The 25,290-nt window shown below is 39.1% G+C and overlaps 1 protein-coding gene across 7 annotated transcripts in view; it reads right to left on the bottom strand.

The window, feature by feature from the left end:
• The window catches only part of ENAH (ENAH, actin regulator), a 108,200-nt gene that overhangs the window by 13,692 nt on the left and 69,218 nt on the right, over positions 1 to 25,290 (bottom strand). For 3 of the 7 annotated variants that reach the window (XM_025048503.1, XM_025048502.1, XM_025048504.1), the window contains exons 4-11: positions 21,537 to 21,593; positions 16,779 to 16,863; positions 7,245 to 7,525; positions 5,260 to 5,370; positions 3,010 to 3,314; positions 1,966 to 2,111; positions 1,727 to 1,784; positions 878 to 926 (exon numbers count right to left, since the gene is read on the bottom strand). In XM_025048503.1, the coding sequence (XP_024904271.1) occupies positions 878 to 926; positions 1,727 to 1,784; positions 1,966 to 2,111; positions 3,010 to 3,314; positions 5,260 to 5,370; positions 7,245 to 7,525; positions 16,779 to 16,863; positions 21,537 to 21,593 (1,092 nt within the window). The remainder of the gene's footprint in view (positions 1 to 877; positions 927 to 1,726; positions 1,785 to 1,965; positions 2,112 to 3,009; positions 3,315 to 5,259; positions 5,371 to 7,244; positions 7,526 to 16,778; positions 16,864 to 21,536; positions 21,594 to 25,290) is intronic. The other 4 variants (XM_015591276.2, XM_006914278.3, XM_025048505.1 and 1 more) reach the window with 3 other exon arrangements.

Genomic DNA, 25,290 nt, shown 5'->3' with positions numbered 1-25,290 from the left:
CAGCTCTGCAGGCAGGGAGGCTGCTGCCTGAGATGCTCCAGGTCGATGTCCGGAGGAAGCACGGAGGCTGGGCTACCTGCATCAGGTCTTTGGATGCACACGGTTCCTTACTGGTACGAGCTCCCCATCTCGGTCACTTTCTCCGGCACACCGCTCACAGGTGCCATTTTAATGTTCCTACGGCCGGGTCAGTTGGTTGTCAGCTCACTGCCTGCAGGATCAGGACTAAACTCCTGATCTTTTCGTGAAAAGCTTTCAGCATTTTGGGCCTAACTCACTTTTCCAACCTCCTTCCTCAATATTTCTCAAAAAGAATTCTCCATTCTAGTCAAGCGAGGCAACTGCTTCCTGGGTCTCCAGCTCCCTATCTGTGCTCGGGGATTCCCACCTCTGGAAATATCACGTGGCCCTCCCTCTGCTTTCAGCCAAACTAAACGGTCTTCAAGGCACAACAGACAATGCTAACGAACGCACTCACTTAATCTTTACCTTTAAGAATCAATTATTTAAAAAAATACTTTCACTTGATAATGTATTTTTCCTTCTTTTAGTGAGTAACCTCAAACCATTAACAATAACACACATGGAACGTGTAAAAATTATGATTTTCGAAGGAAGAGTCATCAGATAAAAAAAACTTTAGGTTTTAATGGCTTTCTCAATATCAGAAAGAAATTAACCACTGCTTCTGAGCTAACAAAAGGCAGAGGAAAAAAAGCCAGTGCTCTCAAGTGTGAACAAAAAACTTGAACATTTTAGTGACCAAGCAGTCACTTGATCCAAACAGGGCATTTTTAACCAGAGAATTTTAACAGGGAATTTTATTCACATTTAGAGTAGGTTTGCAAAAGTCAAAGTATTTCTCTCTTGAACTTACCAGGTGTAGTTGTTGAAGAGGCCTTAGAAATTACAGGCTCTGAATCTTCCTAAATACAGAGACGCATGTTACTAATATCACATCCGGCAGAAACCTGTCGCACGTATATTTCGTGTTTTATACTTCCACGTCCGGCATTCTTTCTGCCATTTCCCACGTTCTCCTTCGTCAGTCTTTTCTCCCTTCGATTTCAGATCGCTTTCCTTTCTCATCTTCCTAGCACCTCCCCCTCCTGTACCCTCACAGCTCCTGTCCTCATTGTTCTAAGAAATGCACTGGCCAACGGTACGAGGCCAGGCAGGAGAGACAGACTTGAGGAACGCCATCAAAGGCCAAGTGTAGCAGGAAAAACAATCTTATTATTTATTAAACACCAACATATGAAATAGATACATCAGAGTTTGCCCGGCTGAACTGGAGAGGCTGCATAGCTGAGAATCACAGGGCGCACCCCCCCCTCGGCCCCGGGAAACATGCGAAAACTGCTGATTTAGTCTTATTCCTTCATTGTACGTGCGAGGAAACAGACCCCAAGAGGAAAAAACAAAAACTAAACACTAGTAGAAGGTCATTCGCTCCCTGCACGGCGGGCTCAGTACAGAAGTACACTCTCCAGGCGTGAACTCCCGTGCTCCCCCATGTCCATGTATTCAACCTGCTTCACTAAGAGTGTCACAAAACATTCATAAAAAATGCTCAAAACAAGCTATTTTGAATACCTGAAGAGTAAAAGGTAAGAAATTGCAAGTTCATATTAAGTTCAAACTAATCTTTGCCACGATTTCCTGAATAAGCTACGCTTGAATTTCACCTGTTCAGGTCCAGCACGCTACACCTTTATTAACTTACATTTTTGTCCTCTTTTTGTTCTGTTTCTATTGTTGATCCCTTTTCAGCAATTCTTCTCCTACGAAGAAGGTAAATTGGATTTTTTTAAAAAGATGACCAAACTCTTTGTATAAAAACTACTCCAAAAGGAAAGAAATGCATCTAATGAAATTATATTCAGAATAAAAGTAACAACAGGTTGTTATAACTCTGAACAGGGTGTTCGATTCTGAGCAGAATTGACGTAACTTCTCACTCACCTCCTGGCCAGCAGGGCACTCATTTCTTCCATTAAACCACTGCCCCCTAGAGGAAGGGGTCCATTTCCACGACCTGTGTCTGTTTTGGACGAGGTTGAATTCACACCAGTGGCATTCCCCCCACCTGGGAAGGGGGCATCCTCCATCTTAATGAGAACACACACATAATAAACTCCAAGGTTAGACTATATGCAAGTCAAAACAGAAGGATATAGCAGCATTAATTTCAATAAAAACATGTATTTTTTTAAATCTTAAGAACTGATAAGGTGAATAGCACTGACTTTATGTATCAAAGGAAGTATTATCAAAACTAATATCACCAATAATGGAAAAAACTGTCATATGTCCCCTTGTGTGATATATTGAAAAGGACATATTACTTTGGTGGTAAAAAAAAAAAAACAACGTATAACCTGCCCCCCAAATGCGTAACTCTAATGTTGAGGAAACGTGAGATAAACCAAACTGAAGGATGAGCTACAAATAATTGTTTTATAGTCTTCAAAAATGTCACTGTAATGAAAGACTGAGGAATTGTTACAGATTAAAGCGATATTACAACTACATGATAATGGGTCATGTTAGACTAGAAAAAAACATGAAAAACATTACTGGACAATAGATGAAATCTGAGCAGATTTAAAGATTACAGTATTCTATCGATTAGATTTCCTGATTCCGATGGTTACACTGCGGTCGTGTGAGTGAGCGTACGGAAGGAAGCGCACAGGGAAACAGGGGCATGGTGTCTCGCTCTCGGCTGAGACAAAAACAGGAAGTGTGCGTGTGCGTGTGTTTATGCCGAAGAGAACGGATTCAGAGAAAGAGGAATAAAGGAAACTGGTAACATGTTAACTGGTGCGTCTGACTGATGGGTTCACAGAAACTGCATTGTTCTTGCAATTTTTCCATAATTTTTTAAAATCGATGAAGATAATGACATAGGGTTCAAAAAATTAGAATACAATAAATTTAGTATTTGATACATTGAGAAAGAACAAGACATACATAAAAAATACAGAAATTTGGAAATGCGTTTACCCGTGACACTTTCCTAAGTTTCGCTCCAGCAATTGCAGCTGCCAGTCCAGTTAATGGGCGATTGTCGTCTGACATGGATCCCGCAAAAAATCCAGATGCAGGGAGGGGAGGAGCGGGAGGCGGGGGAGGAGGGGGGGGTGCTTGGTTCGGAAGCGGGGGTGGGGGAGGAGGCGGCGGAGGCCCTGAGGATGGCAGTGGAGGAGGTGGAGGGGGTCCTGGGGGAGGAGGAAGTGAGGCTAAAGCCTGGGCAGGACCCGGTGGCAGTGGAGGAGGGGGCGGAGGTGCAGGCGGTCCCAAGACGATGCCTGAGAAAGAAATGTCAAAGGAGACCGTCAGCGACAGAGCTAACCGACACTGCCTTACCTGGAACGGTACGCACGATGCCATCCCAAATAAGACCGAGGACTCGCACATTTACTGCATACTAATGCGTTCGACATATCAGAATGTTTAAAGTCTACATTGGTATTAAAACGATACTAAAATGTAAAGCCAAAGTGTGGAACTACTTACTTCAATGTCAGGCTTTATCGATAGAACTGTGCCAACAGATCATCTAATCAGAATTTCTTTTTTTTGTTTGTGGGGATTTAGTAAATAAAATAAATGCTTATAAAACTTGGAAGAGAGGTAACATCCCTGAAAAAAACAAAATAGTGTATATGACCCAAAACAATCTGTGAACCAATAAAGTGGCTGGACCGAGAACGTGAGGAGAGGTGAGTCCCAGGCTTCAAAATCTTAAATTATTCCACATCTAGTTCCAATGTGTAGCGAAAATCAAGAATTGCTGAAGTAAAGAAACCTCAATCTACTAGTACAAAGTAAATCCTCAACATAACTATCAGAAATCATTAAATGAAATAAAAGTGAATTCTTTTAGCCTAGAAGACGGGGGGTAAGAGAAAAACGTCCAACTCTTTTAAGATCACAAAAGAAGTGAAAGAGACCTTACTTAACATCGGAAAACGGAACTAGTAGGTACTCCCTTCTATTCGTACACTGGGCAGTCCGTCTTTGGAAACTGCTAACTCCGAGGAGCTGCACAAGCTGAGACCATCAACTGCTTGAAGACGATACAAAGTAATGAGCTGTCCATCTGCCGGGGGTTACCGGGGCTCTCAGGACAGGGTGGGGGGACGCTTGACCCTACTGGGCTAACTGTGGCTCTCCTGTCCAGCATCACTGTCATGATGACACTCAAACTAGAATTCTGACTTGTGTTTATGCAAATCTGGTAAGTTGACAAGAAAAATGTATATACGGCCACAACAAGCTTTATTACTTTACTTTGAGAACTAAGATTTTTAAAAAGAGGTATGTTTAAATCTTACTATAACACTGTTTCTTTGTAAGTACAAATCTGTTGTCATAGTCTTTCCTGTTAATTCTCCCTAAAAAGAAAGAAAGAAAGAAAGAAGGCGGAGGAGTTGTTGAGCATCTTATTTACGGAGCCAGGTCCCTCTCTACCTACAAATAAATAATCCACACTTAGATACGTCCTCCCTTCCCTGTCACCAGGGCGGCAGGGTTCAAGCATGGGGGTGGGATGGCAGGGGTAGGGAACAACTGTAGGAGATGCTAGTCTCCCTCAATCGTCCCTTTGGCCTGCTGCTCCTTATAATTCTGGACCGTGGAACTGCTTTGGCACAGCTACCAAGCCTGCCATCCTCTCCACCTGCCTCTGCAAAGTCAGGGGCTCCAAAGGGTTTCGGGGGGCACCCAGCCCTGGAAATCCAATATGGAGAGACAAACATAGGAAAGGCCGAAATGAAACAGGGCCCCGAGGAGAACTGTTGCACAGGAAACCCCAGGATTATATATGTAACGACTACAACTGGGCCCTAAACATATTTCTAAGTTTTCCGGAAATTCGAGGAAGACAAGTTGGAACATATATTGATTGTACAGGTCAAATGTGTCAAGTAATGTTTTCCTACTGAAATTTAAAAGAAACGTATCAAGGAGGCCCTTAAATATTGCAATACACCTCCAAATCCGATACTGCCGAAGATCCCAAAATCTAGTTCAATATGCAAATTCCTCAAATTGCTCCTCCAAACGTAATGAATCCGACAGACAAGAAAAGCACACTTATTTTCTCATGTTTTAAATTACAAAAAAAGAAGAAAAAAAACGGGACCATGGCATAAAGATGTCCGGCTCTCAAAACCACCCTCCCCACTCTTCCGGCCGACCGAAGCGGTCATTGCTACGACGAGCTGTTAGTGGCGACGACGGAAGCCTTACCCGGCGGGGCTGGCGTCTCGGCCGGCTGAGAGGCTGCCTGCAAGCCTGGCTCAGAAGCAGAGGAGTCTCCCAGCACAGAGTTTAGAGGAGTCTCCACAGCGGCGGGGGCAGCTGCAGAGGGAGAAGGGAGAACACTAGGCTTGGATGAGGGAGTTGAGGCAACAGGGGCGCCTGGAGGAGGAGAAGCTCGAGATCCACAGTGTGACAGTGGTGCCAGGGACGGCAGCGGAGGCGGCGGCGGCGGCGGAGCTGGCCCTGAGGTAGGCGGCGGAGACACTGGGTATGGGACAGAGTCAGGCAGCCCGTTGGGTGCGGTTGGTGATGGAGGCATTTGGGGCACAGGAGAAGAAACGCAAACGGGGAGGACAGGCCTCGGACCAGTAGCCTTGCCTGGGGGGCTGCTAATCATTACTGGAGGAGATGGAGGGAGGGGCGAGACGCTGGACGTGGACCAGGCCCCGGGCTTCGCAGCTGGAGGCTGACAAGAGGGAGCGTTCACAGGAGAAGAAGGCCGAGAGTTTTTGTTCAGAGGACGAGGAACTGGAGCGTAATGAGGAAGAACGGGGTGGAAGGCTGACCCTAAGGAGGTGGCAAAACGTGTCGCTGAGTGTCGAAGTGGTGGTGTAGGGGGTGTGGAAGGAGGTGGCAAAGCGGTCACTACGGTATAGTCAGGAGTGGCATCTGACACTGGAGCTGAGATGACTTTAGCATATGATGGAGGAGGTGCTGAAGGAGGCTGGCAACTGGCATACTCCGGAAGTGGAGCACTATACGGGGAGCTGTCGGAAGATGGAGCTGGACAGAGGTGGAAAGCGGCAGCAAAAGACAGGATAAAAAAGGAGAGAGAAAAAGGGAGCTAGTAAAGCCACAAAACCAGCATAGACAAAATGTATAAATGTAGACTACAGTTAGTACAGAGAATCGAGCACATGTGCAAATAACTGACTTCACCCGAGAACGTTGTAACTCATAAATGCATTTTGAGACCCAGAAGAGGATGAAATAAGTTTTCTTTTCAGCTAATAAGCAGGTTGATCAAATAAATTGATTAGCTTATCCTTTACCAAAAAAAAGTAGCACCTGTAGTCTTAAATTTTCATTATTTAGTCCACTAAAAAAACATTCAGGTTATACAAATGGGTCTACAAACAGAAGTTCAATTGTTTTTTAAAACAAAACCAGCAAAACTGGCAAACGATTGTGATAAAGGGCTAGGAACCCCCATTCAATGCTTACTTGTAGAAAAGTTTTGTTTTGTTGGCTATAACCCCAGAAAATAATTAGGAAGTTAAAAACAAACCAATCAACCGATATTTAATCAACCCACATTGAGATACTTCACATGGGCCACATGGCATTAAAAAATATTCTTAAATCTTACGATGTATGTTAATTTTAATGAATGTCAAAAGGCCTCAAATGCTGTCATATCTAAACCTTTAGGTCTTTGAATAAATTCCATCTGATTTAGTAACTATCAGTAATTTCCTGCAATACTAAAAAACAAACATATTGGAATAACTAGTCAGTTTTAGAGAGGATATTTTAAACTTGTTTTTAATTCCTCTTTCAAAAACTTAGGAACGCAATCAAGCAAATGACTTGCTGAACGGTACTTGACAGTACAGTATGCAAGACAATTTAAGATATCTCAGCAGGGAAATATAGTCAAATTTCCTCCAACATAACAAATTTCCCATAAAAACACACTTATACTTGGTAGACAATTTCTAGGGAGCCAGAAGAATTAGAATGCCAGAATAAGAGTTTCCAAGAGCTTTCTTTAAGTCTCCGAGCAATAAAAGCAATAGAGAGAAATAAGAAAATGTTGAAGTAGCAATTGCCGCATATTTTTAATCGTTCCCTATCGTACCGCTTAATCCCAAGCATCTCAAGGGTGAAATATTCTAACCCACGGCTCCGCCAAACTTCGCCCACCATCCGAGCCCAGCTACTCAGGGCCGCGGCATGAGGCGCGAACTTACCGGCGTTGGACATCCTCCGCTCTCGCTCCCATTCCAGCTGCTCCCTTTCCAGCTGCTCCTGCCGCTCGCGCTCCTGCCGCTCTCGGTCGAGCCTCTCCAGCCGCTCGCGCTCCTGCCTCTCCCGCTCCAGGCGGTCCAGGCGGTCCTGCCGTTCCCGCTCCTGTCTGTCCCTCTCCAGCTGCTCCTGCTCCAGGCGCTCCCGCTCCAGCCTCTCCCTCTCCAGCCTCTCCCGCTCCAGTCTTTCCCTCTCCAGCTCCTTCTGTCGCTGCTCTTGGAGTTGCCTGAAATTAAAAGAAAAAAAAAAAAATTTGAAAATATGCATCTATGGCTACTCATTATGAAAAACGTATTCCGACGTACACTTCATTTCCCGGTTCAATTACAAAGCGGTGCAGAGCGTATGACTGACGTCTCCCCCCACGTGAAGAAAGGCTGCTTCGGACAGAGATGACTTATCGGTTTCATATCAATGAAAACACTTTCTCTTCATAGGACCATATTTGGCTTCAACATTACACCGTCTCATTTTATTCTGTATTTTTCATGAATAAAGTGTTGCGAATAAATGGATTTTCCGAATAACTGAACTTACCACTTTAATGACCAAGGTATTATTTTAATCACTTAATAAAAAATTCTAACCTGTAAATTCCTTTCTAAAATACGACATCAAATATTCATTGTACAAGTAACACATTATCGTTCTAGAAAATACAATGGCGGCGGGGGGGTTGGGGAGTGGTGGTTCACAGGAATGGCTCAATGAATGTTTCCTGAATGAAAAAAAAAATAAGAAAAAAATAAACTTTAAATCATCTGAAGCCTCATATCCAAAGGTAACTATAATTAACATTTGGCATTCAAACTTCCAGACTTCTCCTGTGTAAAAATATACATATAAACTTTAAAAATAAAAGAGTAGCCCCCTACCGCTCTGAAATCCGTTTTCTTCTCTGACATTTAATACATAGTGAAAGGTGTTCTAAGGCACGAAGTAGTTTTGCATCTTTATTTTCCGTGAGTGCGTGGTCTCCCATTACTTCCCTGTTCACGGTTTAAGCCGTCACCTGTAGTATTTATTACATTAGCCGACTACTGTTACTAACACGGCAATAAACATCCATCTTCATTTAACCTAAGAACCCCTTTGTGACTGCATCTTAAGGATCAGTACTAACAGATTTTCTACGTAAAAAGATATGTTTTGTTCGACTAGAAGATCGACTAGGAAAATATTCACGTTTTTAAATCTACATATCTAAGAACGTATGAACTGTCTCATTAGTCATTGAATTCAATTCAGAATCTTGTCTATACCTATGCGTTTTTGTTTTGTTTGTTCATGTTTCTTGTTTTATATTCCACATGAGTGAAATCATACAGTTTCTGTCCTTTTCCACATGACTTATTTTACGCAGCACAGTACCCTCAAGGGCCACCTAACTGCCGGTTCGCCAGGGGGAGGGGAGTAGGGGTGGGGCGAAACGGGTCACGGGGGTCGAATGGATGATGATGGATGGAAACCAGACTTTCAGTCATGAGCATGAAGATATCAAATTATAATGTTGTACACCTGAAATAAAATGTTATTAGCCAATGTTACCTCAATAAAAAATTAATTAATTTAAAAAATCTTTAACTCCAGACTTCAAATGCTGATTATGTTCCGGAATCTCTTTATTAAAGCCTACTTGCATGTGACTCTAAAATACAGTTTGCATACTACCTTCCACACACATATGTAGAAGAGCAAGAAAATGTCTCCAAGTCCCCACCTGGACCTAAATGACAGTCTTGCTATAAATATTAACCTCCCCCCCCCCTCAAAATGTTACCTTCATCTTACACATATTTCATAGTACTGTGGCGAAGAGTGAGTGACGTAATGCCGTCAGTCCCTTTAAAAAGTACCTGGAACATAAGACCATTCAATACATGGGAGCTATATTACTAATTATTTAGAAATTTCAAACGGGGCCTTTCCCAGGACTGGCAGATAAACTGGCTGGGTTCTGATTCCAGGCAGAGCTAAATGACAGAAAGGGACACTACCTTCCTTTGTTCCTCCCAGAAGTATCAATAAACCAATAAACATGAAGACCTTTCCAGAAATCTCTCCCCTTCCTGTTTCCTCAACTGACTACAAAACAAAAGGAAAAGCCCACTTGATGAGAAAATCAATCCCACTTCTCTCACAAAAACACAAAGCCTCTCTCTGGACATACCACATACATGAACAATAACTGCCAGAGAAAACCAGAAGAAACCAGAAAAAACCTAAATAAGAAAATCAGGTTTTTAGGATACAGTCCTGACTTCACCGTGCTATCTGACAAACCACGAGCTGCCCACGTTTCTGCAGGCTGAGGACGAGACATTAGGTGTATTCAGAAGAATGTTTTTAACAATAAACTAGGCAGAGAAAGTCGGTTATTTTTTAAATAACCTGCATCTAATGAATAAATTCAGCTGGGGCTTATGTTAAATTTAAAACATACAACATGTGTTAAAAAAAAAAACACAAGAGGATTCTGAACCTAATACTCTAAGCCATCTATTGGGTCCAAAAGGCAAAAGATACACCCACATTATTCTAATGAGAATATATTTAAACACAGAAGCCAAGGTAATTACTTAATTCTAGAGTACAGCAGCTATAGCAAGAAATCAATGAAAAGCCAAATTACTAAGTCCCTTTCCATTTCTATGTCACCTCCTTCATTTCATTTTATCAAAATAATACAAAAGCACATGGTTTTTAAAGCTTATAACAAAACCAAGAGCTGCTGCTCCAACCCTCCCAACCTGTGTCCAACACATCAGAGAAAATTACCGTCGGCTCTTCTGGATGTTTCATGTTTTAACTTTAGATATTATTTACTGACCTCTTAATAAAAAGATGACTCTTGTAACAACGTCCTCCCCACCCACACACTTCTCCCAATATAGTCATGGGAGAATATGAAGTTCTGCTGATTAAATCAACATTCGGAGTTTACGTTAATGTAAATACTGTCCGCAGTTGAGCCGCATAGTATTCTAAGACTACATTTCATTTCTTATTCGAGTTTTTACTTTTTCTTACTCCCAAGTTAACAGCTGCTTCTCTAACCAATACAACGCTTTTTACACACAAAAAAAGTGAGCTTAAATCACAGGCAGAAGGCCAGGTATGAGGGAAGTGAATCTGAAAATAATTACTGAACAATGGCATTTATGGCGTCCTGAGTTAAGACTGTTCCCCGTCTCATAATAGTCTAGGGTTTCTCACCTAGAAAGATAAAGAGCAGGTACTGATGGAGAAAAAGAGCACAAGCCAGAGACCTCCCAAGTTCACCAACAGGCAACTGAAACGCGCAGCTCACACGGCGGCGGGAGATTCCGCCGACCGCGCATGTGCGCCTTCTTGATTTGAAGGTAAGAAAGGAAGGTGTTAAAAGTCCTAGCTGATTTTCAACCTGCTCACTGACAAGAGGCACATCTGACTATATTTCCCGAAACAGTATGTCAAAGAGAAAATGTCGGGTTTGCAACCTTTAACGACGTAATTCCCACCTAAAGTGGATGGGATGTAAATCTTCTGACTTTCATGTCTTCTAAAGCAGGACTTTGTATAAATTTCGATGGGGACAGTTTCCAAATTTAGAAACTCTGCTTTTCTTAGAAATATCGCTGTCGACTCACATACTGGATGCAAACGCACGCAACTCCACCCCGAGTTCCACCCACAACTGCTGTTCCCTTCACTCATTAACGGAATCACCTGAAGACTTTTTCGAAGTGTAAGGGCCCTAATTCTAAACTATGGAAAAATTCTGGCAGAGTAAATTTTCTTTGACGTTAGGATATGCATTTTTAAATAATTTTTTAAATGTGTATTTTCTCAGAAACAGTTATAGTGTAACTATAGCCAATATTATAGCCAACACAAACATCTAAAAAAATAATATCAGAAATAGCTCCCCTGGCCCACAAAATTTCTCCCCAAATATAAAAGGGATGTACCAAGCACTGGCTGATGAGACTGGTTTTTTATATATTGAAACACATACTTCAGTTTATGCTCACTCGGACTTATTTTTTTTAAGCCAAATATAAATAATAAAATTAAAAATACATTTCATTCAGCCTTACTTATAATAAAGGGTTAGGGAAATAAAAAGTGATTTAAATTTTGAAATAATGAAGGAGGAGAACATTCTGGGTTGACATCATTCAGTAACACTCTAATATTCCTGATATTTGTCAGAAAATAAAACTACACAAGTATGTTTTCATCATACAATAAGGGCATTTCACTTCTCTATTAGTAAACAAAAGAAAATGGATAAAACTAAACAAGGTAATTGAGTCTTAGTATGAGAAAGCTCCTGGGACAAGGGACAACACTTACAAGAGGAGGCGGTCGACTCTCGGCCCATCCCGCCCCTGAAGGCCAACCGCAGGTCTGTACACCCTCATTGCTCCAGCTCCCCGTGGCTACGCGGGGCTTCTCATTCCTCCTTTATATCTTTCAGGTAGTAGTGGTGATTTGCAAACTATTTATAGATATTAACTAAATTAAGTTCTACGCTGAGACTAACACAGGACTGACTCATGCTTCTCAGAATACGTTTTTTCATCAGTCAGCCCAGGAAGCCAAATCAAAAACCAGTATGAACAAGAGAGACACATATGCATAGAAAACTAAACGATACTTTCATCATGTTACTACAGTAAAGATACTAGACCAATAGGAGTTAAACACCTAAAGTAAATACTCGTTTTTCAACTCAATTTCACCCTCATTAAAAATTTAAAAATTAAACTTATAAAATAGATAAAAAGATAAGCTGGATTGCAAAGCTTATAACAAAACGGAAATGCTCTTCCCGCCCTCATCGCTTCTGATTTCGCTCCTCAGAAGCAACTACTTTCAACCCTTCGGTATTTTTCTCATGTTTCTAAAAACAGTAATTTGTTTACAACTAATATTTCTTGGTTCTTCAGATTTAGATGTTTTCTGCTGACTTCCTACCACACAAATGATTTAATTCCTACAACCTCTGGCCCCCGCAACCTTTCCTTCCTCATCCTCCCAATAAAATCAAAACGCCACTTTGGGTACCTCGAAACATTCACTTGTATTATTGGTGGCTGACCACCTTTAGATTTTAGAACAATTTCTCTCTTTCTCTGGTGTTAAAAATTGCTATTTTCTTTTTTTAACGACTGCTTCATTTTCTACATCCCTATCGATATTTGACCCCAAACCCTCCCATGAGAAATATAAACCCTTTCGAAATGGTCAAACATATCGGGTGATCGATTCTGTTCCTTTGTTGGCTCATTTTATCTTTCCTGCTCCCAGAAACGCCCCGACCAGAAGCTCCCGGGCCTCCGGGTTCCGTTCTGACAACGGGCCCTTGGTTCTGCTTTCGCCTGGGTCAGACCTGGACTCCCCTCCTCTCTTCCCTCAGCTGGACCCCTTGTTTGCTGGCTCCTCTCATGGTCTCGTCATGCTTGGTGCCCTCTCACTTCAATAGCTACCTTCCTAGCTCCCTTCCAGGAGCTTCCTAAGAAACTGTGCGAAGGAGAAAGTTTCAGGTTTAGACTGGGACAACCTCTCAGAAATCTGAAGCTTCTCTCTATTGTAGTACCTCACTTTTCATTCACAGTGCTATGCCTTAGTGGTAGGGTTTTTTTCTCTGCTTATTGGGCCGCACACTTGGTGAGCCTTTTCAGTCTAGACCAGGGGGCCTGGAAAACTAGAGTCCAAGGCCCGAGCCTGGCCATGCCCATTCCTGTACGTATAGTCTACGGCAAGCTACGAGGCAAGAGCTGAACGGCTGCCTCAGAGGTCTTCCGGCCCACGGTCTAACATGTTTACTATCTGGCTCTTCAGAAAAAGTCTGCAGCCCTCTGATCTACACAATCAAGTCACTGAGTTCCCAGAAATTTTCTTAGATTATTTGCAGAATCTGTTTCCTCACGTTTTTGCTCTTTTCTGCCTTAGAACGCCTATTATTTGGATGTTGGACCTCCCGATCTGATCTGATTTTCTGCTTCGTATACTACTTCTATCTTTTACAGCTATTTTCAGGGAAATTTCCTCAACCTTAGTTCTTAAACCTCCTATTGTTAATGTTGTTGTTTTTTTAATTTCTAAGTACATTTTCTTATGATCGGAATGACTCTTTTTAAGTACCTACAAATTTTTGCTTTATGAATGAAATATTCTCTTCATTCTCTGAAGCTATTACAGTATATGTTTAGGTTTTCTTCTGTTCCTTGTACATTTATTTCCTCTTATTTCTTTGTTTTTCTGTTTGTCTTGATCTGTCTTCACCTGATAGACATTGTCCTTAAAGGTCTGATTATCTTTGGCTGTCCATTCATATTGATAAGTGTCACTAAAGCTTGATCAGAAGTCCTTAGATAATAATTATTATTATTTAGAATCTGACTTCTCACCTCCTCTACTACTTGGGGGGAGCCACCATTATTTCCTGCTTAGTTTACTGCAATGGCCTGGGCTGCTGTCACAATCTTGAACCTCCCTCCATTCATGTTTCTCTGTAGTCTAGTGCCAATAGAGCAGCCAGACTGATTCCGGTACCATGTGAAGCCAGATAATTCGTATCGAAATAATCCATGGCTCCTCGTTTCTCTGAGTAGAAGCTAAATTCTTTATAATTTTCTTCAAGGTCCTACATGGTATGACTCCCCACTGCCTTCAAACTCATCAGCTACTCTCCTTTTCTACTCTTGTTCTCTCTGCTACAGGCTCAGTGGCCTTCATTTTTCCTGTACGCACAAGCATTATCGTGCCTTAAAGTATTTGCATTGACTGTTCCCTCTGCATGCAATGCACCTACATCCACTTGGCTAATTCCTTCCTTTCCTCTCAATAAGATCTACCCTGACCAACCTATTCAGAGAAACAGCTGCACTTCCCCTGGCCCTTCTGCAACACCTGCTCCCCTTCGCGTGGCTCTATTTCTTCCCATGCCATTTATCACCTTCTACTATGCTACGTCATGTTTATAGTTTATTGTCTGATTAGGGTGAGGTTTTTTTGCCTGTACCCCAATCCCTGTCCCAAGGATCCTAAGCACTTAGAACGAAAATGAACAGTGCCTGGAACACAATTGAACAGTGGAGGCATCCACGGTCCAGAATACAATCTGAAAATGTCTGAAGCAGGCAAGAGAGGAGGAATCTGGGAAAGACCTAATGAGACTGGCACGCAGAGAGAATGGGAATGAGCTACGCAACAACAATCAAGCTGATTCATAAGCACACATGTGGTCTGAAGAACAGCTGCACCGGCCACCCCTGTCCTCCCAACCTTAGCTCAATGGACGGAATGGCATTTACCATGGGAGACTGTTTTCCAAAGTATGAGCCAGGGCACCTGGTGGAACTAACGGTAGCTCGGTATCTGGGGGGTCCTGAGGCCTGTCTGCTCCCCACTCTTGTACCCTTTACCTACCGGCAAGCCCACCAGCCTATCTGCTCTTCCAGGCCCACCTCCACAGACCTCCCTGGCCGGCCTCTCAGTCAGGGAGGAAGGCTGCCCAGCAGAGATCTACACTCCTGGATAGACGAGGAAACCCAAGCCAAGTACTGATATCACTCGAACAAATTCTGTTTTAGAAATAAATGGACCACTAAAGATGAGCAGATATTCCAGTAAAACCAATAAGACAAACAAATACAACTCTACAGGGGGGAGATAAGCTGAGCAAAAAAAAAAGAAACAAGGGAGACTTAAAACACAATCAGGAATTTAGAACTGGCCGTTAGAAAAAAGGAACTTGCCATTATCAAAAAAGAAAAAGTTGTTAGAGATAAAAACTAAATTTTCAACAGAACATCTACTGTGCTATCCAGTTAGGTGGCCGTGAGTGGCTCTTGAGCACTCATAATGCGGATAGTCTGACTAGAAACGTGTTGTGGGTGTAAAATCACATACCAAACTTTAAACGTTCTGTATGAAAAATAGAATAAGATAGCTTAATTTTTATACTTACTTCATGTTGAAATGATAATGTTTTGTATACGGTGGGTTAAGTAAAATACATTATTAAAGTTAATCCTTTTACTTTTGCTAATATGGCTGGACCGAAGTGGTTCGGTACCAAAGCAGCTGACACGGAACGTGGCAAGACATCCCTGTGTCAGGGGAACGTGACACACATATTAAGACAACAGTGAGAATGTGAAGTGTTTCAAACCTGAGATCCAAATCAAAGGTCACAAGCAGAAATGCTAGTCTGTCATGAAGCAAACACTTCTCAACTGGAAAAATTCATCTATACAACAGCTGTCAACTCTCCAAAACAAAATAGAGGCAACCTACTCAGTCTAAAACATCGCTGAAAAGTGCTCCTTTGTTTAAAATGGGACAGACACCTGGCGATTGGCTAAAGAAGCTGTGGTACATATATACAATGGAATATCACTCAGCCATAAGAAGAGATGAAACACTGCCATTTGCGACAACATGGATGGACTTTGAGATAATCACGCTAAGCAAAATAAGCCAGACAGAAAAAATTGAAAATCACACGATATCACTTATATGTAGGATATAAACCTAAAAGCAACAAACGAACAGGACAAACAGAGACTCATGGACACGGACAACAGACTAGTGGTTACCAAAGGGGAGTGGGGAGCAGAGAGGGGGCGCTAGATGGGAGTAAAAGGGGTCAAATATGTAGTGACAGAAAGAAATCTAACTATGGGCAGTGAACACACAATGCACTATATATACATATGCCTTACTGTTAAATTGTACGCCTGAAACTTACTCGATTTCGTTAACCAACGCCACTATAAAAAAATTTTTAAATAATAAATAAAATGTTAAACATGGCTTTAAAATAACTAAATAAATAATAAAATGGGACACCTGGTATGACTAGCTCAATTTTAGTTACCAAATGTACCAAGCAGCTTCTAAGTCAGAGACTCCTTACTAATTCAGAACAACTACCCCTCTACGAGGCTGTATCAAAATTTCAAATGTGTTCCTAAACTGCGCTGAAATAATGAAGATGTTATTGATCTTCAGTCAGCAGTTTGGTCATAAACAGAATGATTTTGTATTCCATTACTAAACCCAATGGTAATATCTCAAAATCAATGCCTTATACAAACTGCCAACACTGTTTCAATTTTCTAGTAAGTCAGTCATGTGAAAGCTATAATGATCATAAATTAATTTATAACTACTATAAAAATAAGACTCCTTGAAGTACAAGACATTTTGTATGCTGTTAAGTGTCTTTAAACTATTTTAAACTTACGTGAGTATTTTTAACAAAAAAAAAAGTAGATATGAAATTTTATAACATCTTTTACCCAGCATAACAAGAATTTGTTCACTTATTAATGGTGATTCCAAAAGTTAACAATATAACAACAAAAGTTCTGGCTCTCAAATGGCTGATGAGACATAATCTGCTTTCAATATCAGGGTGTTTGTTCATAGTTTGGTCTTCTGTGGAAGAATAAAAAAGTATAAAAAATAACTTGTAAATTTACCTTCTTTGAATTTCCAATTCTTCTTGCGATGGGCCATTTTGAACTTGGGTAGGTAGTTGTGAATTTTGTCTAGGCAATGTTGGCCCTAAAAAGAGAAAACATTATAGATGAACATTATCTTGATATTTGGCTGGACAGAGAGAAAATCATGAGAATAACGTAAAACCATCACATATTTACAAATGTATCTTCTTTTCGTTTAGCAAAATAAAATATAAGCTTTTCATAACACACAGCAAATGAAAGACTGCAACATAATACTGTCATCATCTCCAAAGGCTTACTTGAAACAAATGGAAAACATCAACAATAAAGGAAAAATAAACATTTATATATGAAGAGCTTGAGTAAAACAAGTGTTCAATGAGCATCTGGATAGGCACCTAAGCTTGACATTTTCTAAGACAATGAGACATTCTCTTTGGGGTACTTATTCATGAAGTGGAGAGGGAGAACTTAAATGAAAAATCAGAATTCAAAAACTCACCTAAATAGAACACTGGAAATGAAAAACAGGAGAGAGAGAGCATGAGAACCTTATTACTAGACTGATGTACGCTAATGCATTTATCAAATTTGCCCAATTTAAGCTGCCATTCTTATTTAATGGCCTGGCATTTCCAGCACTGGAGAGAACAAACATTTGCTAAACTTCCATGTATAATTAACCTTCTTAACTGAATTTTTAATATAACGGAGGTAATCTTAATAACTTTTCATTTGGAGTAAAACAAAAACAAAAACAAAAAACCTGCATTCAAACCAACATGGTTTTGTCATGAGAGACTAACGGCCATCCATTTCCACATGTCATGTACAAAGGAGACCCATTTTTAGCATCTTATAAAGAATGCCACTAAATTATAGGGCATTTTAATGTCACTGGATGTAAAACTTAAATGTGTCAAAAAATGAGATTAATAAACACTAGATCTAATATACAACGCCTAGGGTTACAATGTAACAGTCTTGAAATCTAATCCAATAAACAAGATAATAAATAAATAGCCATCTTCCACTCTTGGAGAGAAATTAATGAGTAATGATATGCTGTACATATTTGTGAATTCTAGCGTGCCAGCAAATGCCCCTAGCAGATATTTTTATAAGTGTTTTGTAGACCACTAGTATAAAAAAAAAGTTAGTAAATAAACGCTTCTAAAGCAAATTCTTGTAATCTATGAATTAACAGCACAAAGTATTTTATACTAGTGGAATACACTTCACAACTAGAAGGATAAGGTCCGTTAGAATATAATACAGTCTTGGTATATCGCAAGTGTAAAAAAACAATTTGATCTGAACTTACCTACTAATTTTTTTCCTTATCTCCTTACACATATTTCTTACATTAATCATCTAATAATCTAATTTGTACTCTAAAGACAAATTAGATGATCACTGCAGGATATTTTTCATTAGATTTCCTGAGTCTGCTATTTTGAGAACCACATAAATATAAAAATACATTCCATATAATAATCAACAACAAAAAAAATCAAAAGCCTTTTAAGTTAAAATTAAATACACACTTAAATGTTTGCGTAAATTAAAATATATAACTGTCTAGTGAATAGACTGGAATTCTTTCCTTCTTTTGAAAATTAACATAATGAAGTAAAAATACTGTCACATTAAGCCCTACATTAATTACTTTACAGGGAAAGACATCTCGTTTCTTTTGGCAGAAGGGGTACCTACAGGGTGGGAGGGTAAATTTGAGAAAATATAAATTATTTGGTGATAGTATAGTTATAGTTATAGTTATAGTTATAGTTATCCAAAAACATTAAATAAGCATTTAGCATGGGCAACTCACAAGACCATTTTGGTTTAAATACGTAAAATTAATAGATTAAATTTACCAATTAAAATCTATCAAAGTAATTTTTAATTCAAATATATAAATTCAAGAAAAAGATATCAAAATTTCAACTCAATCCTACTAATTTTATTAAACAGGTTTTAAAAAAAAAAAACTAACAAAAGTTGATATAACTCACCAAAAGTGTCTGAAACTGTTTTGTATTTTTTTAAGTTAAAGGTTTACTCAATAAACTTGTTTTGAAAGAAAGTTTTAGAAGTTTTTAAACTGTGGGCAATACTTATTACTATAAAACCAATTTTGCTACAGTTTTATTCATGTGGCTGAAAGCAAAGATTCAAGAAAGATCTTTTAAAATGAGGGAAATTTTGATCCAAGAACAACTCTTAAAATTCTTTTCTATATAGTTCTTTGTGATAATGGGCTATTTTGTCTTTCCACAGACAGTCATTCTATAAATGGGAAGCAGGAGAGGAGAAGCCTCCCCCTTGGCATTTTCTCACATCTATATTTCATCTGATTGTTTCTTTTTTGTTCGTTTCTTCTTCATCAACAAGTCACAATAACAAGCACAGTGAAATTCATGTGCATTTAAAAAATATAAATATACTGTAAGCATTAAATAAGAGTTCTAGGTAAGTTATGAATTGCAGGTACACGGTTGCGTTTTGTCTTCTTGTCAAACATTCTTTTGGGTTATACAGTTGGTAAATTAGACCAAAGGCACCACACAAAGCATGAAGCAGCAACTAAGATCAGGCAAAGCTGTCAGCTGCCACCGTATTTTCTGGAATATAACTATTACTTACTTCACAGAGGTCATATTCCTAAATGAGTATTTGTGTTCTCGTTGAATAAAAAAAAAAAAAGGTCCTTTCCTAAAGCAGCGGGCAAATGACAATATATTTTACGAGCGCCATGTGGTGATTAACAATTCTTTTTTGGAAAAAATAGAAGAAACAAGTAAACCTGCTTTGTTCCAACTATATTATCATAAAGAACAGTAGCTACTTGGGGGTTAGTTTGGTTAGTTTTCTCTGTTTTATTACCACAGCCAAAGACAATGGTTGATCTTAATTTGTCCTGGCTAGAAGTCGCATAGCGAAGCATGTGACCTCAGTTTCTAATAAAGAAAGTGTGTCCATGTCAATGACATGGTGTCCTACGAGTGATGGAAATCGGAACAGAGTATCTCTGAACCGGGGATGAATAGCAATTCAGTCTTGGGTTCAATGCTGAGTTTTGGCCGAAGCCTATTTCACTTACTGTAACATTTTTATTTTCACAACTATAGTTTCACACTTAGGCACAGACTACTTAATCACACAGGACCAAAAGACAAATAGGTGCTATTATACACAATACAATCAAGTTGAAACTTAACAACGTGGTAATTATATTGTTTATACAATTCAAGGTAATAATGGGGGAAATGTACTTTTTAACACATTATTTTACGACTTAAAAAATTCACTTTTATTAAGGCCAAATCAACCTTTTCTCTGCAATTGGGTAAACTGTATCTATTATTTTGCATGCGAAACTCCACGTATTAAGTAGCAAGTATAGAACATCAAGCAGGTTTTCGAAATGAACTAAAAAGTCCTAATAACACAAACACAAATAATCGGTCATGGCTAGTTCAAAAGAGGACCTGGAAGAACCCCCAGGAGGAGGCAGAAAAATCGGAATTAAAAGTTACTAATAAAACATCTGCAATGATTAATTATGGAATCTGGGGAGGGGGGATTTATAAAGAGCCAAACAAGAGGCTCACTACTGTAACTGTGTCACCTGGAGCAACTGTAAAATATAACAAGAAATACACTAGAATTTTCATTTTTGGAAATTTATAATGCATGCTTCTTGGCCTAAACCAGCAAGTACATAAATTTAAAAATAATTTTCTTTATCGGTAAAGAAACAGTATCATTAATACTGAAGAGTCACATGGAAAGTACATACATGCAGCTGAACTGTTTATGTAAAATTTTAGCAGTAATCATTTTATATGTTTATCTCTCATTTAAAACTCTAGCAAGTCGAAGTATATAGGAATCCAAAAAGTTATATGTGTTTAAAAAAAAAAAAAAAAAAAGGTTCTATGATTTAAAAGTCACTTTCTAAACTCGGATTTTCAAAAGAGAAAGTTTTAGAATCAAATGAGCATAAAAAAGAATTCAGACAAGGGTGTACGTGTGTGTGTGTGTGTGTGTGTGTGTGTGTGTGTGTGTGTGTACACACAGAAATACTGATTTATCCTTGCGTAAGGATAAGGATATACATACATCTGACTAACTGGAATTTGGGAGGGCTAAGTGCCATAACTGGTTTGTCCATTCAAACAATACGTGTGTGTGTGTGTGTGTGTGTGTGTGTGTGTGTGTGTGACAGTGAAAGAAAACACTCTATAGGCCTAAATTCACTTATAAGCCACAGATATCTAAACTACTGAATAATGAGGCTTTTGGTCAGAAGTAAACCCATTAAAGCAAGTAACAGTTAACATTTGCCTGGCAAAGTGTACACCTAAAAATTAATTCAAGTTAAGCAAAAGCTCCCTTCTAATAAGTCATATAAACATTCCCCAAACCATGGTAAGATGAATATAACTTTTTCCCTTAAATTCCAAATTAAAAGATTGCTTTCAAACAAAATAGTTAAAAACAAAAACCTCTCCCATTCATGTTAGAAGTGAACAAGAACGAGTCTTAAGATCCTAATTCTAACTAACTCCTCCCTAAGCAGCCAATCCAAACGCTGACCAAATCACCTACATGAACCACAACAAATATCACGACATAAAACAAGAGCTTGCTGTATATCCCCAAAACCACAAACCAGACTATGGCCTAAGGAAACAAAAGTTATGAAAATGTGCAAGGAGTATGTAGTACAGCTTGAAAAAGTAATGTAAACATAATGTTGCTTACCACAGAAAATACATCGCAAATTAGTGCTGTCCTGGGGAGCAGCAACCTTGCTCTGAGCTGCAACAGACACCTTGGTGTTAGAAGCTTCGAGGATACCGGGGCCATCTGAAGAATTTCACATTAACTAAAAGGTGCTTTGAAAGGTTCAAAATGTATTTAGACATATTTCCTATCTAGACCCCCCTTCTGGAAGCTCTGTAATTTAATGAAAACGTATCCTCCTTAATCTTAGCTTAAACATTGTTTTATGTATAATCTTATTTGTGGAAAAACCCTATAAGAAGCCACAGATCAAATGAGGCACGTATAGCTTAATTATTTCCTGAGTTAGACAATTAGAGAGTGCAATTGATTTATGTTTTCCAATTCTATTTTAAAAAGTAAATGAAGCTGAGGTACAGGAAGTCAAGATCTATGGCCATTAAATTTCATATCTACCCTCTTTTAGTATTGCTCGTTTAGAATAATTTGCAGCTGAAACAAAAATTTAGGAAAAATGTTTAAGACTAACAACATGAGATAAACTCATTTCTATTAGTTGAAAAAAAAACAAAACCATTTTAAACAGCCTACAGCAATTAGAGTGTTTTATAGTCATTGACGTAAAATAAGAATATCTTTACTTGCTTTGGACTTTGAAAAACAACAAAGTGTTTGTTGTTTTACCAAGCCATATAGTAATGTTCCTTTTTTTCCTAAATATGTGTATATGTACACGTATTTGACAATTTATCCTATTAAAATGTATGGCCATATAAAATAGTCCTTTAATATTTAGGCTATTGCCATTGACATTTACCTTAAGCTTTAATGTAAACTCTCTTTAAGAGACCACACTCAACGAGAAGGTGATCATTTACGAAAAGAGAAAGGTGACACTCAAAATTAGGGTGGAAAAAAACAAGTAAGATTTTTTTAGTATTATATTAGTGACATTCAAAACTCAACATCAGTAATTTTCCATAAAATCCTAAAGTTCGTTTCAGCATGGGAAAAATTTTCTTTTTCCATTGGTAGTAACCAGAAACAGTGAACAGGTTAAAAATATATTGACTTAAGAAAGACTACATAAAGGCAAGCAAGATGGTATTTTAGATTTCCCTTAGAACCGTATTCTTTAAAGAATATAATTTATGCTAACTAAACAGTTTGCACAGAATCAGAACCAAACCAACCATAAAGAATGTACATCTGAAAATGGTAATAAATCTTAAATAATCAAGGATTTTTAAATCATGTTTAGAAATTAGATTTAATATAATTCAATGAAGTATAAATTTTGTTTTAAACATATACAGCAGATATTTTCAAATACAAACAAAGTAAGATTGATAAATGTCACCTCCGCCAAGAATTTCCAACCACCCAATCTATTATTAAAGTCGCATGCACAATATTTATAGTAATGACATAAAAAAGACCACAGGCATACATATGACATGTCTACCAATCTAATTAGATCATTCTAAAGAAGATAAACAATTTAGAAAATTTCCAATAATATTTTAAGTTTAAACTTTAAAAAACTGTCTTACCAATATTTGTAAATGACTACTTCTATAAAGCCTTTATTAAATAAACATGCCTAGTCTTCAGATTTTACCCTTCAGTTCCTTTAATTCATATTTGGGGAGGGGGGTGGAGGCAAATATAAAAACTTACAAGAAAAACCTGAGAAATTATCTCGTCTCTGACAGCAAAGAAACTGCCACGGTCCATTACCAATCATTTTGGCAAAAAGTCATGTGACAATTGACAGAATGCAGGTAAACCATTATTACTGCGTAAGACAAAACATTTTCAAGCCAGAACTCCCAAGCTTGTCACAGTTTAAACTATTTTAGCACCATTCTTGCATGTGATCATGAAGCATCTTCCTTCTACTCACTTCTACTTCTTACCATCACATAAAATACTGATCTAAATTCTGATACGGCTGCTTGAATTCTGCTGCAGCCTGCATTTCCCAAGGATACTAAATTATTCATTCCATCATACGCATAAGGCTCATAGCACTTCCTGCTTAGTACTGATGCTGTTAGTTCTTTTTTTCACTCAGTTGGGGGAGGAGGGCAGAATATGAGAAAGAACATTCCCTGTCCAAATTGAGCAAATTCACCGATATGATGATTACAGCAGTTTTAGGAGTAGCGTCAATATTCCATATATCTTACATTTTGCCTGTAAAAGGACAATTCTCTTTAAGTTAGTCATATTCAAATAGGCTTAGAGCTAAGAGAAATTAGGATGGACCCTAAAGAAAAACATGAATTGAGGAAGTTTGTGTATCAAAAAGCAAAATTTAACATTAAGATTTACGGAGAAGAAAAATGGCCATCTCTATCAGCTACTCTGACCTTAAAACAGTCTCATCCTGGTGGCTCATTTATTTCTAACGTAGTCTGTGAAACTGCTATTCCTCAGGCTCTGCCTGCTGCCTTTTCACATTCTGTGCCACGAGGTATTGTGTATGAGCAGGGAAATGTAGAAACCTTGAGTTTGGCATATTAGTAGCAGGAAACGGCAGGCACGCTGTTTAGATTTGGTCGGCGTTACCCTATTTTACTGGGATGTAATTATCACAGCAGACCCTGGCGCTCATGTTTTTACATGAGAGGTTTCCACTAGAAGCCGTCAGTCCCTAGGCGATTTACAATGGGGATGGTACCCATCTCAGCGTTTTTTTCTGAGGACTAAATGAGATAATGTTTGCTCGAAGCTGACTTTAATTCGATCGCACCTCGGAAAGCTAGTCTGCTGAGTGAGCACACTCAGCATGCAAATTAGCAGCATCCCCACTTTTTCCCCATCAATAAGGCCCCCAGGTATTACCCTCCTGATTGCAAAGTTCCACGATGTACTTTTTTGAGAGGGAATGAAAGCAAATGTGTTCGTTTGCTCTAAGGTATCTAGAGTATACTGCAGAAGGACACTGCAGTGGTATGGTTGTCTGCGTTCAAAAAAAAAAACAGGTACTTAGAAACGTAAACTGGGGTGGCCGCTATGGAAAATCACATGGAGGTTCCTCAAAAAATCAGCAATGGAACTACCAAATGATCCAGCTATGTCCCATTTCTGGGTCTGTGTCCAAAGAAATGACAACAGGATATCGGAGAAATATCTGCGCTCTCCTGGTCACTGCAGCATTGTTCATAATAGTCGAGATACAGAAACAACACGAGCGTCTGTCAGCGGATGCATGGATAAAGAAATGCAGAATACAACGCACGTAGACAACTACTGCACGACTCTGCTGTACACAAGGTACCAAGTTTAAAAATGTGGACTTTTTTTCAAAATAAAGAATTGAGAACGATTTGCTTTTAATCTATTTTTTTTAATGTTAAGATTTTGTCATTATTTTCTCTGTACGCCATTCCCATACGACTTTAAAGCAAACCAAAAATCAGTTAAAATGTAGAAGTCAATTGTTAAAACTTAGCATGCCTAGATACGCGAATGCATGCTTTTTATTATGATTTACTTTTCACACTACCACGCATGATGCGTGCTACAGGACGGGGGAACCTTGAAAACATCATGTTAAGTAAAAGTCGTCAGAAAAGACCACATGGTGTGTGATCCCAATGACGTGACCTGTCCAGCCTGGGCAGCTCCGTACAGACAGAAAGGAGATCAGCGGCTGCCAAGAGCTGGGAGCTACGGAGGCACTGGGGGTGGGCGAGGTGAGGGTGCCGATGATGGCTTAGGGCACGGGGTTCTTCTTGGTATGACGAAAGTAGTCGGAAGTGAT

The sequence above is a fragment of the Pteropus alecto genome, unplaced genomic scaffold, assembly GCF_000325575.1.
Source record: "Pteropus alecto unplaced genomic scaffold, ASM32557v1 scaffold115, whole genome shotgun sequence".
NCBI lineage: Eukaryota > Metazoa > Chordata > Mammalia > Chiroptera > Pteropodidae > Pteropus > Pteropus alecto.
The sequence above is the reverse complement of the archived record's forward strand: the minus strand, read 5'-3'. Positions and strand labels throughout refer to the sequence as shown.